Genomic DNA, 20,676 nt, shown 5'->3' on the forward strand with positions numbered 1-20,676 from the left:
AGACGTAAAAGCAGATACGGTTGAACTGTATTCAGGGTTTCTAGAGACTTTGATTAATTGTTGGGGAAAGTCACAGAACTTTGTGGAACTGCAAAAAGGATCACTTGATGAGAATGCACCAGGAAGTGTTTCTGTTTACATTAGATGCTGGTTTTCCACATAAATACTCCAAATATGGTAGAAAATGAGGAAATGAATCCCTGAGTAGTCGTCGTTCAGAGAGAAGTCATTGAACAGTTCGCATCAGGACAGTGATGGGAGAGGTGTTATTTCGGTCTGTCTGTTGACAGAGTTATGCAGTTTAGTTCCACGTGCAACCCCACATTTCCACATAGTGTAAATCAATGCGCTTCAGGGGGTTTTATAAGTGCCTCACTCTACAGGTATAAACCAGAATTCCTTCCCACCATGTTTTTCTGTTTGAAGAGACAGAGAATACAAAAAGATATACGTGTCTTTAGTCATGAAACACTGTTGGAATGTCATATCAGGGCCGTAGTGAGGCTTCATGGATGTAAACATTGTGTACAAATTTGAGTGCAAGTGACCATAGCTCATTGAACTTATACTGTGCATATCAAGTGATGCTTAAAGAGGCTTGGCAGCTGTGTCATGAGTTTCATAGCAGCCATATCTAGTCCCTTCATGGTGGTCCATCGACGATTACCTCAAATAACTGATGAATATGTGTGTAGTTGCTATAGTGTGGTTTAGGTAAATCCGGCGCATTCCCTGCTGGTGCGAAACTCTTCTTAAAAGCACGATGGCTCGTAGCCCAGCTTGGGAAGTGTACTATCCAAACACTAAGAGAGAGAGAAAAAAAAAGGTTTATCAGTGGTGAATTAAAGTTCTCATCAAAATCAACAAAGACATTTTTATGTCTGTTGAATGCTGCTAAGACAGCAGAGCCGACTCATGTTGTCCAAGAGCTTCCAAAATGACTGCCAGAGGGTGTTTCACTGTTGGGCTATATTTGGTCAACAGTGTGGTGCAGACTGCAGGTTACACTGCTACCGTTACCCTGTTCACACCTGGCTTTAACATGGCATCTTGGGTGATCCATCCACAAGTGGACAGCCGAGACACATCGCTGTTCGCGCCTGTGTCTGTCTCCACGGTGTCCAGCTGACCACTCCTGTTCAGATTCACGGCCACATTTGTTTCACAACTGCTCACTAAGAAAGCGAAAAAGCTTCAAGAACTAACAGGAGTGTTTTTTTTTTTTTTTTCGTCACAATCAACCACCACGTCCTGCATTGATGAGGTGTGTTCCTGTTACCTCCCTGTCAGAGACACATCAGGATGCATTAGCATTTATGCTACGAAAGATATGTGGTCACACGCCTTCCAGACCACCTCTGGTTGAATATTGGTGGTTGTTCAGACTTGTGTTTAGCGCTGTCCACAGTGATCAGGTCTACCACGAGGCATGTTAATACTAGGTATAAACAGGGTCTACATCTTAGCTAATGCTAGTTTTTCCAGTATTACCTGGGAACAGGTTTAGTGAAGGGACTGATACTGAGCTGACACTGACTTTGAGGTCTCCTGCGGAGCTCAATACACGATTAACATTTAAGTAGATTTGTTTAAAGGTTTGCAAACAGAATGAAAACAGCACTGTTCGAATGCTCAGAATCTGAACAGCACATCTTTAGACCATCCCATCCTCGAAGTGTCTTGATAGCTCATTGTTGCTTACAGTGCAAATGTAGACACTCGGTAGCCAGAACATCAGAGTGGAAAGATGACAGAAGCTGCCAAGTTCATGCTGAGCCATCGTAGGTGTGTAGGGGAAAAGTTTCGGTGCTTAGGATCTGTCAGTTTCCCTTTATTGGACCGTGTGTCAGGTTTTATTGTTCTGGCAACAGATGTGTCAGTGTGTGTGCGTGTAACTTCCATTTCCCTTCGTCTAAGGTTTTAGTACTTTGGAAACAAAAGGCTTCTGACTGGGGCCACAAACAGTCCAGCCATGGCTCCGTTATTTTTTTCCACTCACTGATTAATCATATAAACGTCGACTAGCAGTGAAACATCCACAATTGATAGTTCGAAACCAAAAAACACCCATTTAACTCTGATGTGAAACAGAAAACTGTGAATCTTCACATTTGAACAACTAGAACCAGAAGATGTTCATTAAATTCAATTGATTGCTTATGAAAATTGTTGGCAATTTTCTGTTGATCAACTGATTAATCAATAAACTAATCATGGCAGCTGTAATTACTGTACAGTACGCACTCTGCTGATATCGTGATGGAAGGATTCAGCAGGTGAGACGGAGAATCTGTCCTGCATATTTCCCCTCTATGTCTTACTCCAGACCAGCTTTGGGTATTGTCTCCAGTAACATGCCCCTGTTTTGTGTCTGTCTTGACACACACACACACACACACACACACACACACACACACACACATCTACATGTAGAGACACACACTCCCCTGTCTCACCCTGGCCTGGTCTCAGCTCAGAACGAAGGTAAATAAGCTGATGTTTAGATTTCACGGAAGTGGAAACTGATCCAGCCGAGTCAGTCCTGTCACTCAGCAACGTGCCTGTTTATGTTTGTCTCTTTGGTATCTGTGAGCGGCAGCATATGTGAGCATTCGTGTGTGTGTGTGTGTGTGTGTGTGTGTGTGTGTTGAGCACATACGCACATTCCTTAATATGAAGCCTTTGTGTGTAAGCACAGGGGAGGAGTGGCAAACAACAGGTTGTTGGTGGCCTCCACCAACACTGAGCTGGGCCTTGTGATGATGATGATGATGATGATGGTGGCCATAGAAATGATGGAGGTGGTGATAACAGCACAGGCGATAGTGGTGGTGATGGTGAAGCTGGCAATGCTGGCGGTGATTATGTTGTAAGATTCTGTAGCGCCATACTGGTACCCTGCTGCAATCAAGACAACCAAAATCTGTGCTTGAACTGATCTTTACACTACTAAGTATTTTATGGTGCAAAATTATAAGTTTTGAAAGAGCAGAATCAAGACACCCTCCTCAAAACAGCATTTGGGATTAAAAAACAAACGTTTGATATGGTGAAGGAAGGGTGTAACACCTTCAAGATTTATCGCTTTGCCTGCATCCATTTTTTTTCCATTTTGGTTGGGTGGAGAATTCTTATTTCCGTCTTATCTTAGCCGTATCTCCCAACCCGCTAACTGGTGAAATTGATTATTTCCAGTGCATTGAAATCGAGAACTGATAGATCCGGTTTGAAGTCCTTATGAGTGCTTTCACAGGTTTTTGCTCGTCTACTGTAAATCAAATAACTTTACTACCGCCCATTTTCCTGGACATGCTAAAGTGTGTCATATTTTCTGGATTTTTGAAACTGTTTTTCCAGGCAGTTGCTGGTTTCCATTCATTTCATCACAGGTTACAAGTGAATTTGCAGAGACCTGCTCGAGCTAATTTCTCACAGTGAAGCGTTGCATCTGATTTGAAAAGTCTGCACAGTTAACATCTGATCTCCACTGTGATGGATTGTCTTATCTCAGGCAAGTTTTAAGTCTCTACAGGTGGATTTTAAGACCAAATGGAAATGAATGAAAACTGTCTTGAAAATAGAAAAAAAAAAAACCTAAATCCTGGTATGAGCCTCTGTTATGTAAAAAATGAGCGGATAATATGCAAAAATATTGGTATAGCACTTTAAAATGCCACTAGTGCAAGGTTGAATGTCTGCCTTGTGGCTCTGTCAAATTCTTCAAAGCAATAATCCCTGAAGTCCTCCTCTTCTCTTCTCTTTCTTTTTTTTTTTTTCCACCACTACATGAAGAGGACGACAAGGGCTGTCAGAGAAACACAAAGCACTCAGGGTTGCGTGTTAGGAGCCGCCTGAATGGCACCAGGCCTAACGAGAGCCCGGCAGGGACCCCGAGGTGGGCCTGGCACCTGCAGTCTGTCTCTGGGGGGAAGTGGGGGCTCTGTGTGTGTGCGGGTGTGTGTCGGAAGGGCATGTGAGGTTTGTGTGTGTTTCTGTGCATATGAATTTTTGCATGCATGTATCTCGGCGGGGGGTGTAGTTAGGTTGTCACTGTGCACAGCCAAGAATTTAACCTCTGTTAGTCAGAGTGGTGACGATGGCTTGTTGCAGCAGAACAAATATATTGTCCGTAAGGCCACAAGGTGTACTGAGATACTGTACGGGAAGCAGAGTCTCAGTGTTTTTTTAGTTAATTTAAAAGGCTGTAACATCTATGCCAATTTCAGCCTCCAGTTACTAATGGTATTAATTTAAAGCTTAAAAGATTGGACCGAAAAGCACTGACATCAGTGTTTATGAAGATGCTGATAGCCAGTTTTCTGTGCAGACACAGTATTTATAATCTTCAGATGTGCAGGGAAACTCTATCTCGACTGTGTGCTGAGAAAATCAGGGAGTTCAGTGGTTCTCTATGTTTACACCTGAATTAAATGTGTCTGAATCTTTGGCCTTTCTAACGTCTCTATCACATATTCATGAGAGATTAATGACAGAACTCTGTCTAATAGAATAAACTGCAAATCTAACTGCAGCTGCAACAAGTAATCAATCAGTGTCAGATCAGAAAATTAAACGGCAACTATTTTGATCATCGCATTCCAGCCTCTCAGATGTGAGGATTTGCATCCTATCTTCATCAGACATTAATGTTAACATTAATGTTATTGTTGCATAGTTACACACATTGGACGTGTTTCACAGTTTTCTGCTGTTTTGCAGACTTATTGATTAATTGAGAAATGAATCGGTGCATAAATCAACGATGAAAATAATCATTAGTTGCAGCCCTGTAGACTTAGTCAGTGTCAGATTCTATGATGGTGCTTGTGTCAATAACAAGATCATCTGTAAGAGTACACAGCTGTGAATTCATATTTCTTTTCCTGTGAAGTCCTCAGACACACGCACACACACACACACACACACACCTCGCTGATTAGCTTTGCTTGTTGTTGTTGGACTGTGCCAGTTAGATGAAATTCAGATGCCCTTCATCTCCAGCTCACAACCCCTCTGCATACACAACTGTACATACAAACACATGCAGGGCTGAAAAAGTACTGACCCAAAAAAAAAAAAAAAGAATCAGAATCACCGTTGGAGGAAAAACGTCGGCCACCGGTTGTTTCTGCCGATTTGTCTGAGGCAGCGACTCGACCGGGGAGTTTGGAGGTTGCCCACAGGCTCTGGGGTGGATTATGGAAACCAGACCTGGCGAGTTTACGCCGAACGCAAGGCCCCGTAGAATTAAACTGCGAACTGTGGACAGCTCACAGGAAACGCCTCTTTGTAAAGCAAACATACATGTATTTTATGGCAGCTGCTTTACTGCTTTTTTATTTTGGGCTCCAATGAGTCGACATTTCAACATGGCCTCGGCCTAATTTCCTCTGCTTTTCTTCACCTTTTTTTTTCTTCCATCTGTCCCCCACATACACCGACTCTACTCACCTTCTATCAAAATAAGACTGCTTTTTTGGCAGTAGCCATTTTTATTTTGGTGGCGGTGTGAGGGCCGGTCGGGGTTGTTTTGACAGATTCAGGGACTTTATTGTGGCCCCCAGGACAGCTGTAGGGGTGCGAGCGCCCCCGCCCTCTACCCTAGACCCAAAAGGAGATCAACACAGCTGCTGCCCCCCCTCCCCTCATCTCAGCCTCTTCACCTGGTCTCCATATGATTGTGACCATCAATCGCACACACACACACACAAACACACACCATAAAAAGTAAAAGAGGTGTGACATCTAATTCTGTAATGACCCTGCTTTCAATAGCTCTACACACACACACACACACACACACACACACACACTCACACACCTCTGTGGTCTTGCCAGGATTAGAGTCTGACTGGGGTCACACACACTAAAAATTTAAGTGTGTGAATTCATGACTCTGTAAGAGAGAAATGTAAGCGAGAAAACACCAAACTGTCCATGTATCAAAGGAAAATTCTGGTTTATTACGTCTTAAATCTTATTTTCACGACCATTCCTATCAGTAATACTGACACTGTTTAGTTCCTAAGAACAGTTCAGGTGTGCTCACATTCAGTTTTACATGCAAACGCGGTGATTTAGATCATCTGGGTGGGGTTTTGTTTAAAACCTGTCCATGTGTTTGTTGGCCTGTCAGACTTTGTTGTTGTGCAGTTGCCATGTTTCCAGATCTCTGCATTTCCTTTGGTGAGGATGACATAATCTTCACCTAAATAAAAAAAAACAAGTTGTTATAAACCAGAATCGTCCTCTGAAACAGGCCTTCCTTAGCGAATTTAGCTGCTGAAGACGTATCCATTCATGCTGCTGTGAAGTAGAAAAAAGGTAGAAATTAGTTTGAAGATCCAAAACTACATGTGCTGTATTTGTTTTAGAGATTTGCACTTCTTTTGCTCTGCATTTTGTTGGAAAAACCATGCCAAGATAGCAATTTCCTTACATGTAGTATATACTAATATGTAGTGATAATCTAAACACCTGCTGAAATGACTTACACCTCATTCTGAAACTGCAATCTTGACTTCCTCCTTGCTGCGAGCATGTGGGACAGTAGGGGGTTAACAGCGGCAGAGTTATTTGGTTCTTGGACACGGTGGCCTCGCCTGCCGGATGCAAGTTTGACTCAAGGGCAAAATCCAGAGTGAAAGCCTCTCATGTTTTTGACTGGTTGCCAACTCTGCTTCTCTCTCACCCTCTCCTCTCTCGCTCGCCCCCCCCGTCATTCTCATCCCTCTCTCTCCACTCCGCTGTCCCCTCCCCTCTCTCGCTGATTTACTCTCTCTTTCTCCCCACTCTGTTCCTCCTCTGATCCTCTCCCACATCAAAATCAGGACTGACACAAAGCAGGGCCGGTGTCCCTCTGAACGCAGCGTGGCCTCGTCCAAAATTATGTCATCTCTTTAGAAAGATGTGGTGTGCAAAACTCTTCAGTAGATAGTAAAAAAAAATCTGCTTCATCTACGAGTCGATATATGTGGGATTTGCGGGAACTGAAAAACGGCACACGTTTGTACTCTGAAATGCAGCAGAGGGATGAAATGAAGCTCTCGGGTCTTCAACGTTGAGAGCTGTTCCTGCAGCCGTGGCCATGTTCTCCGAGAGATTTCAAGGTGAAAGCTGCTGTCCAATCCGGGTGCCGCTGGAGTTCACCACATGTGAAACATTCAAAAGCTTCACGTAGCCAAGTGGAAGATTAATAACAGCATGTGTCGGTAATAGGGATGTCGTTAATGTGGTTAATCGGTTAACCACAGAGAACATTTCTGACCAGTTACGCGTGTCGATCTATAGATTAATTTGTATACACAGACACACTCAGCCCAGGGCTAATCGCTCCCTTACCCTGGGGCTAAGTGCAGTGTGAAACGCATATGAAGTTAAACATAAGGCGCGCTAAACGAAGCTCCGTTTGGCAACATTTCCTGCCAAGTGTTCGCTGCACCACGTTATGAACCATCACCCGAACATGTCCGAGGACGGCTCGCAGCCAAAGATCACGCCACTGCTAGTCGGAGGGAGAAAACATGATGCACCCCGGTCTGAGGCCTCTCAGACTGAAAACAATAGTGTGGCAGAGGGCGGGGGCTTCAAGGAGCCAGTTCGGTGTGTTATGCCATTGAGAGCTACTGTGACTCAACCCATTGAAAAACACTCTGAAGAGAAGGGTGAGCTAAAAGTCAAGCTAGCCATGGCAGGAGGGCTAGCTCTGACCACAGACAGCTCTCACAAATGAAAGCTACGTCACAGCTAACTGTTGCTTCATAGATGCTGCAGTCCAGTGAGCTCCTCAGCTCAAAAAGAACTGCTTAATGAGTGTCAGGCTATCGGAAGCAAAATGCATCCCTAAACAGTAATAAAAATACATTCGTATCACACGAATCATTGCAGTAACTGATCTTCAGGGTGTGAGTGGTGCACTGAAATCAAGGCACAAAAACACTTGTCTGGTAAAATGTTATGAGTGTACCTCGTTTGAGTGTTCGCTGCATTAATATGTGCAACACAGCCAGGCATGACTAGAGAAAAGTAAAACACTCAGTAATGGTAATGGTGGATGTGTGTTGCACAATCGATGTAAGGTTTCAGAAGGATTCTCATCTATGAAGCGAACCTGCCAAACCAAGAAGAATCAAACCCGGATCTGGGTTCGGGTGTATGGTCCAAATCCGAAAATGTCTTAAAACGTTTGTCTTTGAAATTGAGCCTCTCCCTTGAGAGGATGAGAAATGCATCAACCAGCCATAGCAGTTACTTTGACTGCACAGCAATACCTGCAAGATTGCTTTTAACCGGATGATAGCCATTTGCTGGCGTGCAGTCAGTACCCTGTATTAATTTCCCATATCTGAACTGGAGAAGCAGACCTCTCTGACCTTTCTGTCAGCTTTTGGTTCCCATCACGCTCTCTGCATTTTTTGTTTGGTGTGTGTTCTGCATAAATCCAGGGTGGCCCATCTCCGAGTCACTATGACTCACCAAGGCCTCCGAGGATTGCGGACTGACAGGTTAGGAAACCGCATACAGCAAATGCCTTCAGGCAGGGAACAAAGTCAACTGATGTCTCCTCAGGCAAGCCACTTATTCAGCCAGACAGCCTGCTATCGCCCTGCGAGCTGGAAGAAGAACCGACAAAAAGGGGTTTTTAAAGAAGATTTCACCAGATGTGGAGGGAAGAACTTAGTCATCATGTTCAGTGTCGTGGGCCCAGTGTTTCCTCTCATTTTTCACTCGATCTGAAGGGAGCGCGAGCAACAAAGCCGATCCGATCTTGATTCAGCCGCACGGCGTCTAAGCTTCCATCTAAGAATAAGACACCTGAACTGCGGGGGCGTCCGTTTGTAAACAGTTTGTAGACGTAGCTCAGCGCAGGTCAGATCGCTGCTGGCCAAGAATGTGCTCAGCAACAACGCTCCGAGGAGAAGATTCCCAGCATTCCCCACTGGTTAGGGAGAGGTACCGGCCTTCGCAGATAGGAAGTCGTCTGTCATTAGGGGGTAATCACTTCTTGAGAAGGATTGCAATGCCTGGAATGATTACTGTTGTTATCAGCAGTGAAACTTGGCGCAGAGAGAGCGGATGAGGTTCTCTCTCTCTCTCTCTCTCTCTCTCTCTCTCTCTCTCTCTCTCTCTCTCTCTCTCTCGCTCTCTCTCTGTTTTCTCTCTTTGTGTGTTTTGATCAGCTTGACTGATCCGGCGTAGGCCCCACTTGTTTTTCAAAACTTTCTCACCATCGCACCGTGCCTGCCGTTGCTCTGCAGGGTAGATCGCGGTGCACACTCACCCAGATTTCGTGGTGTGTAAATGCTTCGATGTTGACTTTAAGCTAGTTGGTATTTCTTACCTAGGGGCATTTCTAATTACTAATGGCTCGTGTGTAATGATGCCTATCATGTCAGTAGTGCAACAAGGTGGATGCTATCCGTCATGCAGGCTCGTCTTAGAAAAGCAGAATTTATAAAACTGCGTTTGTCGATGGTCTCCCACGCCACTTGTCTGTGTTTGTTTGCAGGGTTTTGGTCCTGTAGTCCTTTCAAGTGGCTTGTCTGGGTAGCCTGGTCTGCCTTCTTTTGTCCTCTCCTCTCCCTTCTCCTTCCCTCCCTCCTTCCCCTCTTGCCTTCTGCCAGTCGAGCCAAGACTTCAGGTGGAATGATGCCGTTACGAAAAGAGCCCGTCAACGCTTGCCCAACATGCCAAGCCAAGTATTTGTCTCTCGGGGTCCCCCCTTACCTCCTCCTCCTCCTCTCCTACTCCCACCCCCACCCCCGGATCCTTGAGAACAGGAAGTGTATCTTGTTAAGTGATGGATGGGCCCCCTGCTCTTGCTGAGAGGAAAGGGAAAAAAAGCCTTTCTTTCCCTCCAGGGCAGTCAGATGAGTTTAGCAGTCTCAAAGCTGAGGGTCGGCTCTGCTTTTTGGGAGCGCCTTGGAGCCCTTGGAGCCTGAGCGCCTGGAAGCCACGGGCACTTCTCCATTATGTGTGCAGAGGGAATTAACGTCTGATAAAGTAGCAGGCGGTGTCTTTGCACTAGAAAAATGGATCAAAAAATAAAGAGACCAAGCCAAGGAGCATTTACCGGAACTGTGTATTGATGTGCATGCCCGCGTATGTGCATTTGTTTGTCAGTGTGCATGGGAGTGTCTGCATGAGTTATTTAGCCGGGGGTCAGCAGGTTTGTGTTGGCATGCAGCCGCCAGACACTTCCAGGGAGAGCAACTCAGGAAGTGTCCCTGGCACGTCCTCTGCATAGCGCAATACGCACTGCTGCGACTGGATAGACCTGCTGTGACAAACAAGCACAGGCTGTAATCCCCATTGCACCCGTCTCACCTCCTGCACACTAACCTGTGGGACGAACCATGACATCAAACTAACTCTCACATGTGCTGTTTTATAGTTGTTTTGCCAGATGCATCTTATCCAGTTTCCTAAGTCTCAGGCCCTTTTAATGCTGCAGCCCTCAAACCTGCCATCCATCCATCCATCTCCCAGCAGGTCCCCCCAACGGCTGCACTCTCCCTGCTTTGAATCACGGTGACCTTATTCCTCTCAATCCATTTCATGCCGATGGTTCATCACCCACAGCCAGACCCTCTCCTCAAACGAGTGGAAGAACCCAGAGACCTGAAAAACAAGAACATTTCCTCTCATGATCCATTGCCCCTTTGTCAGCCATGACTCTGTTGTGGTTACCTAAGGGTAGCTACTAATGTTTGTCTCCAGTTTCCATCCTCTCATGTTCCATACACATGCACAGGAACACAAAAAAGCAACAGATAAAAGGCAGGAAAACTGTCCATCGCCCCAGCAAATGGGACTTGGTTATCCAGGGGGGGAATAAAGAAAACCATAAAACAAAACTCTTAAAATTGCATCCGGCACACTTTGCAAGCACATGGAATTAAATTGTAACACGACAAAGACCATTTGATGGTGTCTGTCACAGAGCCTCGAGTACAGGGCTGCAACTCGCAATGTTTTTCATTATTGTTGAAGTTCAAAGTTAATCGTCAACCATGGAAACAGCAGAGGACAAAGCAATCTCGTTTCAAGGTCCATTAGATGATATGAAGCTTTTGATTATAACTTTGATAGAGTGGGCCAAGTTCTTATGAAATTGCGGATGTTCAAATGTCCATTTTGTCCAGCCACAAGTCCGTGTTGGCTTAAAGGCTGAGGTTCAGAGCTCATTCTCACCTCGAGGACCATTTTGTGACTTTTATCTTTTTCATTATTGATTCAGCTGTCAATTACTTCACGCTCACCAATAAAGCATGTAGACTATAAAATGTCACAATTTGGCATCTCTAAATGGTTTGTTTTGTCTGATCAACTGTCCAAAACCCGAAGAAATTCAGTTTGGTATAAGATAGACATGAGAAGCTACAATCAGCAAGTATTTGACATTTTTTGCTTTAGTTTAAGAAAATGTCAATTTTAGAGTGCTTGCTTCAACCATCGTTTGCTCGATGGCTAAGGTTCACATACTTTACTAAATGTCTACAAATGTCTGTCGATGTACATAAAAGCAACAAAGAGGCTGTCCGGTTTGGGAGATGCATGGTGCATGCAGGGAAGCAGGAATAGCAGTGTGATGGCTGTGTAAACAGGAGTTCAAAGGCTGCTGGTCCGGTCCCTCCAACCTTCACTGATCACTCCTGACGTGACCTCCTGCATGGCTTGCGTCTGTGTGTGTCTCCTGCCTCGTCTTCGCCGGCCGGCCGGGGTTTAGCCCCGCTGTGGCCTGTCTGGCCCAAAGCCAGGGCCTCCGCTGTCTTTACAACCAGGCCTCGCTGAGTCCTGGGAGAAGAACAACAATGAAGCTGTCACTTCCACTTGATGTTTGTTTGTTTTCCGTCGATTCTTCATTCCAGCGCTGACATTAAATGCTAATTCATGGCGAGTAAAATGCATTTTGTTATTTTAAAATCCCGCTCTTCTTCGTCTAGCTGACTCTGACTGGTGAAATGGATACGCAACCCAAACCAAACAAGACCATACCATACCACAGCTTGTCATGGCCTGGCTGAGGAGAGCCAGCGGAGACAGCATATTTGTCTGTCCGTCTGCCTGTCTGTGTTTGAGAGGCGCCTGCCACTTAATGACGTCTGACAAGCGAGACAGCGGCAGCTTTGGGTACTCAAGGACTGTTTTGGGGTCACGGAGATGTGATCTGTAGGAAGTGGAGGGTTTATCAGATAACGTCAACATTGTCTCCACGCTGACTGCCAGAAGTGGAAAACTTAAATTTCACAGTTTGCATTTTAGGCATTTGGTTCACGGTCATGTTTAAAGAGGCGTACAATCAGTGCAGGAGTGGAGGAAGCTTCGGTTCCCACATCTCCACCATAGGCAGTAAGGAGGTCAAAGGTCAGAGCTTCAGTGTCCTGACGGTATTTTTGTGACGCCAAAGTGTTCATGTCGAAGGATGTGCTGAAAGGGTTTAAATAAAACAATTAGATTTCCGTTGAATTTAACATGTGTTACCTCAGCAAGCCAGAGAACATGTCGCTGATGCTCATTATTGATGTGTGAGCTTTAACTTTATAGACTTGTTTGTGACAATTTGTGAAATATGAAGGTAAACCTGAGGCCGACTGTCTTTTTTTCCGTCCCACAGGCCCTGATGCGTCCAGGTCGCCTCGACCGAATCGTGTTTGTGCCTCTGCCAGACGCTCCGACCCGACGTGAGATTTTTTCTCTCCAGTTCCGCAACATGCCCGTGGCCCAAAATGTGTCTCTTGAGGACTTGGTGACGCGGACCAACAAGTATTCTGGAGCAGAGGTGAGTTACATCTTCACGGATTCATTTCTAATGAGTGCAGCAGGACTAGAAAAGCAACACAACTCCAAACCAGTCGGGACTGCCACGGAGCCATGAAATATGCAAAGAAATGACTCCTGTTTCCCTAAAACGACAAAGAAGGAGATTTATGAAATTAAAGATGAGAGTGTGACTTCTTTGTGAAAATAGTCAACGTCATAAAAAGAATACACAGACAATGAAAAGCTCTGCCTCTTTTGGTATCGTGCCCACATTAGCATTGAGTGTCAAAGTTTTCTTTTGCACTGGGACAAGCAAAAGGTTTCTTGAAATTGGCATAAAAAGACAAACCAGTAAACAAGTTCATGCAACTTGTGTTTTTTTTTTCAGTCAAGGCGAAGCATTTAAAATCTCACCGGTTTAACAAAAAGATATTTGCACTGCTGTTTTTGCTTTGTGAAGGTTGCAGATTTTGGTCGGATTGTTGAAATCAGATTTGGGGATCTCAGTTTGAAAACCATAAAATCTCAGACTTGTTTCTTATCAGCTCGTTCTGATGAATAGCTTGCAATTGAAAAAGGTTAAATAATCCAGTGCAGATCATGCTGGGCCAGAGGTTTCACAAAGGCAACCCAGCATTCACAGGCCTCCATCTTCACCTTCTGACGACTGCTGACAACCAAATCAGAAAGTGAGCGTGTTGCGCCGCAGTGAGATGTTACTGTGTGTCGTGTCCTGTGTGCGCCCTCGTGATCTCATGATGTCTGTACTGCGTGCGCCCTCGTGATCTCACAGCAGACTGGGAGCAATCGTACAAACACTCCTTTGTGTGACAGATTTGTGTCTCTGCCTTCGTCTGCCGCGTGATTCACATTGGCTCGAGCAGAGAAGCTGCTGCCGTCCTCCATGACGCAAATAACCAAGAGAGTGTAGTTTGAAAAAGCATACATCACCGTTTTGGCCAAATTAACCCATTTACCACCTTTAAATTCAGTAGGTTTTTGCCTGTGTTTATTATTTAATGCATTATGGTGCAGAGTATAAAGGTTTTAGAGTTTCTGCGCTGGGTCTGGTTGTCTGGCTCTGTCTTGTTCTTTGTCAGAGAAATCATGTTTGTCTTTGACCTTCAGCGTGACTCATAGTTTATGTAGCATTCCACAGAAAGAAAACATTCCCAAAAGATGAACCGTATATCTCTTCCCTTGAATGTAAATCCCCGCTGCATATTTAGACTTCAAGGGTCACGGACATGATAGAAATGTCATGCTGGTCCTCTGACAGGCTCAGAAAACAAACATTTCTGAACGGTTCAGACGCTAGCCTGCTTCGGCGGCCTGTGAAAACACACATTTCATTGTTGTCCCCAGTGGTGCTTTCTGTGTGACATGTTTGTGAGGCCTGCCGCGTACAGAAGAATCCGCGATGAGCGCTTTCTTTCAGTGGACGGTCGGAAATCGTGCAGAATCACTATTTTCTTCATCAGCTTCTTATTATAAACGATGGGGTCCTCGTGAATGAACACACATCGGAGCTTTCTCGTGTCTTCACTCTTTTCACTGGTTTGAAGTAGCTATCACAATCATTAAGAATCAAAATCTTATACTTTGTGTTTGTTTGCTTTAGTCCAGAAACAACTGATCGATTAATCAAACAGCAGCTCTTTTGATAATGGATAATCAAGCAGAAATACCACATATTTACTGGTACATCTTTGCAAATGTGAGAATTTGCTGCTTTTCTCTGGTTTATATCGTTTTAGACTGTCTATTAAATAAAAATGAAACCATAATCTTCTGAAGCAGATTAGTTAACTTTTTCAGTATTCAATTTATTCATGTATTCCTCAAGATGTGATGCTTTCAAGTGCTTTAACATTTCTGCACATGCATATGTACACTTCAGCCTTCTTTCAGCAAGCTTAGAAAACTTTATCTGTCGAAAAAATCTGTTCTGATCAGGACAGGGAGTTTTCTCTTGACACTGTGATCCTCTCGAGGCCAGTCTGAGGTTACCCACAGGGCCCCCTCATATCCTGAAAGCACACACTCGTTCCGTGGTTCCTGACTCGGCCATCCCCGCCCAAAAAGCAGCCTAAAGCAGGCGTGCACCTGGTGGAGGTATGCAGTAAGAAACCAATCCCCCGCTATCAGGTGTTGTGTTTGACATCGGGGTTTCTGGTATAGTGTCTCATCTGTGGAATGGAGGTTTGCAGTCACTTGCCACTGAGTTCTTGAAACCCCACAAAAATTCAGACATGCCACATTCAGGCTGATAAGAGTTGGTAGGTGGGGAAAAAAAACGCCATGTCTCACCTGTGTTCGTATTATATTTTACATACCAATGCTATAGATCAAATTAGATTGGATGAAACTTTAAACTCCCGTGATCACTGAGGGGAAGTTTGAGCGAAAACAGGATACAGATAACAGAGCAACACAGTACTGAAGATAATGCTGTGTTTACAAGAAAAGAGCACCGAGGGACAAATGCAGCAAATCAACAAAGCAAATCAACAAGTAAATGTCCAAACCCACTGACTGTGACGCTGATTAATCTTGACTGGACTCGCTCTTCAGATTGGAGGTTTTGCAGTTTTAACGTTGGGAGACTGATGACGCATTTGCGCCATTTCACTGTAACAGATAATAATATATTTAAGCGTGACACCATCTCAACATTTTCCCTTTTTTTTAAACAATTTTTACTCGAAAACTAGCAAATCGCCTTTTCATCTGGAAGTTGACCCCCCGCAAATCCAGAAGTGTTTGTGTTTCCTGCTGCAGGAAGACAGCGATCACCGCAGATTACCGTAAATTACCGAGTGAAAAGAAATCAGATGATGTGAGTTCGTCTGAATAGAAGATAATGGTTAACCTGCACAGTGTTTTTCTTTTTTTTTAATCCAGTTTTTTTTTTTTTTTTTACACAGATTTTTTTATTATTGACTTTTTAATCAGATTTTCTCCCCACATTTTTGGATGCAATCTTAAAAAATAAAAGCTGAAAACAATAGGCCTGCCTATGTTTGCACATGCATATGTATAAATCTGCTCTCTCAAGTCAATTTTATGTGTATAGCCTGATATCACAAATCACAAAGGGGCTTTGCAATGTGTACAGCATACAACACCCTCCATCCTTAGACCCTTAACATGGCTGAGACACACATGTGATGATGAGAATATCACTTACAGGAATATGTTTAGCTGTAACTGACAAATAAAACTCACTGACAGACTTGATGCTAATGCTAATTATGATACCAATGATCTCAAACTCTGTCACCTCAATAAAATATTATTTTTATATTATATTATTTAGCTGTTGTTTTTCAAACATGCATTATTATAGAATAATATGTTCATATATTAGACGTACGTTTTTACATTTTCTCTGTCAGAATCATGATAAGCTACTGTGCCACACACCCTCAGGTGCAGTTAAAAGCTTATATAACATGGAGGAATGAGCGGTGTTGCCTCGGTACGGACGTTGAGAGTTGCTGGACCTCTCCATCTCTGTGCGACAGCCCCGAGCCATTATATTTGACTTGGCACGCTCAGCGGTAATGCAGCAGGCAGCTGGGTGAGCCGCAGCCGACGCAGCAGCCGTGCGTCAAGCCCCACGCTGCCAGGGAGCGAGCTGGGTGAAGGCGGGGGGAGAGGCCTCATAAATCAACAGCAACTAAGCAGAGTCCTGTTTCAGTTTTTATATCATCCACACTGTCGCTGACCCGCTCCACCTCTGCCTCATTCTCATTTCTATCTGTCGGCTGCTCGTATGGAGGCTTTGCGGTTGCGTGACGAATCTTCTGTCAGGTGCAGTCGGTGTCATCCTGGAGCTGATCAGTGATCTGGTTGGGGTCTTCTCTGCTGCAGCCTTACTTCAGCATGCTCTGTTGATCACTTCCACAACCCACTTTTGTTGCCACCATGGCCTGATTTTCGTGTGTAAAGCAGCCTTGTGGCCTGCAACCAGTCACATGACTTTGTTGACAAGTTGCAGGTGAGGCTGGCGGCCGTGAAAGAGGCAGAATGAAAATGTCAGAACGCTGAGATTGAAGCCAAATGTTTCCGTTTGGTTGCAGACCTGCCACTCTGCCTATAATAACAGGCTAAATTCTCTCACTCTGGTGTTTATTATTCAAAGTATCTGTTTAAATGCCAGCTTTAAGGTGCCAACATTTCTCCTTGTTGATGCACAGCAGCTTCAGGGCCTGGAGGTGTTGCTTCTTATGGCTGTTGCGTTCTGAAGGACCAGAGATGCATGAGGAGATCAATAATGTGTCATATCAACGCACTTATCAACCCCATTCAACAAAGTCAGAGGACTTCACAAACACGGCGGCGAGTTACAAAGTCGAAAAGGAGTTTAACTTGTTTGCAGCCAAAGAGTAGCAAAAGTTTTTGAATACTGAAGGGCTTCCTGCCGGATCAGTACTTTTCCTTTTCTTCTAGACAAAATCTTTATGTAGCCAAAGATGATATAAACTAGGATTAATGGGGCACCCTGGTAGCTCACCTGGAAGAGTGCGTACCATGAAGCAGCCCACGTTTGAGAGGTCTTTACAGCATGCAATCTCTCTGCCCTGGCTTTCCTGTCTCTCTTCAGCTGTCACTATCTTAATAAATAAAGCAGAAATGCCAAAAAAAATCTTTAATACCATAATGACATAATGTGCAATTTACCACTGATTTCGAACTTTTCCTCCGTAAGACTCAGGGATGAGATACGAGTAAATATGTGCATGTGCTCACTGGAGATATCTTAATTAAATACAAGCGCTGTTGACTAAACGAGGATCTGTGTCAGATTTCTACAGAAAATGAAAATCTTCTCATCCTTCTCGCAAGAATCCTCAGTTCAGAATGAAATGTCTTGATACTGAAATTTTAAAAAGCGCTGTATCGAAACCTGAGAGGGCTTCAGCTTTTCAGCGAGCCTACAAACAAGGCCTGGAACTGACTCAGTGCATGTGACAGGGTGCAATAAATCCTCAAGGTCTTTTCCTGTCAGGGCTTGATCATAAACAGAAAAAAAAAAGAGAGAAGTGGAGTAGCATCACACCTTCCTTCAGGAGCAAGTTAAGCCCTTCTTCTTCTCCTTAGAGACAACACTACGATTATAGTATCAAATGTTGCTTCTGTTTAGGAAAGTGATGGCAGAGGTGAGGAAGGAGAGCCGGCAGCAATTCTCTAGGCCGAGTGTGAGGTAAAGGTGTGTGTGTGTTGTCGGTGGAGGTTTTAGCGGGAAGGTGAGGGTTGGGAAACCAGATGTCACTCCGGGCAGGTAGGAAGACAGGTGATTTTAACAAGTTTGTAGCTCCGAGCTGGCAACAACCGCCTCCTCCTGCGTGTCTCTCCCAGCTCCCACTCCTCTCGACCCTGCCTCCACTTCCTCTCAGACAAGTCTGAAATCCCAGGAATGTAATTAAAGTCAAAGCTTCAGGTAGTCAGACTGCCATAGTTGAGGACCGAAACATGCTCAAGATGCATATTCCTCCATCACCTCGTGTGCACCATCGGCACACGCTCGATTAATCAGCCCCCTCGCTGACTTTCCAGCAGACAAAAGCACCTCTGCCTTGCGTTGTAAAGATCTCAATCGGGCTGGCATGTGCGTTTGTTCATGCTGTTTTTCTAGTTTAAACACAGCTGTTTGCAGGTTGCATAGCAATGAGCTAATGATGAGGAAGCTAAAAGCATCCCAAGCAATGTTATGTCTTCATAATAAGCTCAGCAGCAAAGCCGATGTAAAACGTTACGATATGAGCCAGTTGAAGTAAAGTCCACCGTGACCTCCATGGACTGCAAATCACATCTCACAATGCATTTCATGAAATCCCACAATTCTCTCCATCTGCTGAATGAGCTTGCCGCAAACTGTAACATCAAAAATGAAATTCTCCTCCTTTTTCCTTTTAACGGTTGACTACTACTAATTGCAAAACTTTGTATAACATTGTGCCACATGGACTGATCAGGTGTGTAAAAAAAAATGTTATGAGTCATTGCCTATTTATTGTTTTATTCTCTTCTAATCAAGATAATTTAATACACACATTTTCTGTGTGTGTAGCATTGAGGGACTACAACTGCATTTAATTGTGCAATCCTGTATAGTCTAGTGTTGTATAATACAGCTGAACCTTGAGCGTGAATGAGACTAAAGGTTGTTGTAAGTCGACGACTGCTTTAACAATATAATAACTCTTAAATCTGCTTATTTTTAAGGACCACGATACATCAGTACTACTAATAAAAATGCCTCATCTGATAGTAGTGTCTGATAGTGATTTAGAATAAATGTTACATACACAGTTAAGAGAAGCTTTTCTCTTTAGCATTGTGCAGATGTTGGGTCTTCTTCTCTGGAAAAATCTGGAATTCATGTGTTTTCTCCAATTCTGTTTGTTTGGCGTAAACAGGAAACGAGTAACGACAGTCCCTGAGTGCACAACGCACAGCAACTCAAACTTCATGAACAGAGAGTGTCACAGACCTCCCCGTGCTGTGTGATTGGCAGGTGACCTCCAGGAGGTGAAGTGCAAAAACACCACAGCAATGAGCACTTAGCAGATGTTGACAAGTTGTTGACAAAAAGAAATCAGGATTTCCGTGCACGGACACAGCGCGAGCAGAGCTGGAAGCTGCTGTTTGGATGCGGAGCGCGTAGAGGTGACGACAGCTGGACAGGCAGTGCCAACCCCACCGCCCGCCCTCGCTTGAGACCTCCTGGTGTCGTAGCATCCGTCTCCCTTGACAAGGGGGTTGGTTGTGGAGGCATTTTAATAAAACCCCAAGCAGCAGCATTCAGCCGTATCAGAATATCTTTGTGTTCAGTCAAAGATGCTTTTGACCGACCGCGACCTCCACGGCGGCGGGTCTTTTCCCTCCAACAGGGGCAGAGCTGTTTGGTCCGAGCCCAGGTGTCTAAGACGCTTGGCTGACAGCCATTCAAACTCACTGAGGCAATTGTTTTCTAAACTTTTTTTTTTTACACTGGCAGGAGCAAGTCTGTTCCGATGCAGGACGTACAAATCAGGCAGATCAGCCTGCGTTGACGTCAACATGCCGCCTGTGATGCTTCATATTCCCCTTTCCTAGATTACTGAGCAACCCTGCAGCTCTCTGTCAAGAAGTCAGCGTGTTAGCTTGTAACTTGATGAAGCTGTCAGGAGGTTTTTGCATCAGTTAAAAGACACAAACGTAGTTTTGGAATGATGATTAGTTTTTTTTTTTTTTTTGTTCAACCTCACTTTTTAACAATAGCAGCCTGAGCAAACACGCTGATTTTGCAGAAGCTTGTTTGCAGCGATTAAAAGCCATAAAAAGAGTTTGATCGCAAATAAGGCCTTGTGTGATGACACACACACACACACACACACTCACAGAGCAAAACCACCCTCACAGGAAGACAAATGGTTTCCTCTTAACACCTGTTGTGGTTGTGGCTGTTCCTCCTTTGGCTGTGTGTGTGTGTCGTCTGTCTGATTTATGAGCCGGTATTTGTTGTTGCAAAGATTTTTATCACCAAGGACACAGGCGCAAAAAAAATGCATCAACAAAACGTGTTGCTGTCTGAATAACAGTGACATTACACAACGTACGAAGCTGATATACGCCATCAATCCAGGACTCTCTCTAAAAAAAAAAGAAAATCTGTAATCATCAAATAAACGTCAGCTTCGGTGGAATGCGTGTCTGACGGGGTCTGAAGTTGGCAGTGATTTTCCAAAATATGGTTTCACCTCCAGTCGTGTGTGTGTGGGGGGGGGAGTGTGTGACCGCAGAAGCGGTCACGCTGCCACTCAGAAAAACAGACTCGACATGGAAAACACTGTCAATAGTTCAACAAAGGCTGTGGAAAAAGCCTTTCACACCTCTGTACCTCTGTGTGACTGTGAAACACTTCAC

General features: G+C 44.4%; 1 protein-coding gene across 1 annotated transcript in view; it reads left to right on the forward strand.

Moving 5' to 3' along the window:
- Positions 1-20,676, forward strand: part of spata5 (spermatogenesis associated 5) — a 108,167-nt gene that overhangs the window by 75,333 nt on the left and 12,158 nt on the right. The window contains exon 16 of the mRNA XM_041944059.1: positions 12,617-12,781. Within this exon, the coding sequence (XP_041799993.1) occupies positions 12,617-12,781 (165 nt within the window). The remainder of the gene's footprint in view (positions 1-12,616; positions 12,782-20,676) is intronic.

This window comes from Chelmon rostratus, chromosome 9, assembly GCF_017976325.1.
Source record: "Chelmon rostratus isolate fCheRos1 chromosome 9, fCheRos1.pri, whole genome shotgun sequence".
NCBI lineage: Eukaryota > Metazoa > Chordata > Actinopteri > Chaetodontiformes > Chaetodontidae > Chelmon > Chelmon rostratus.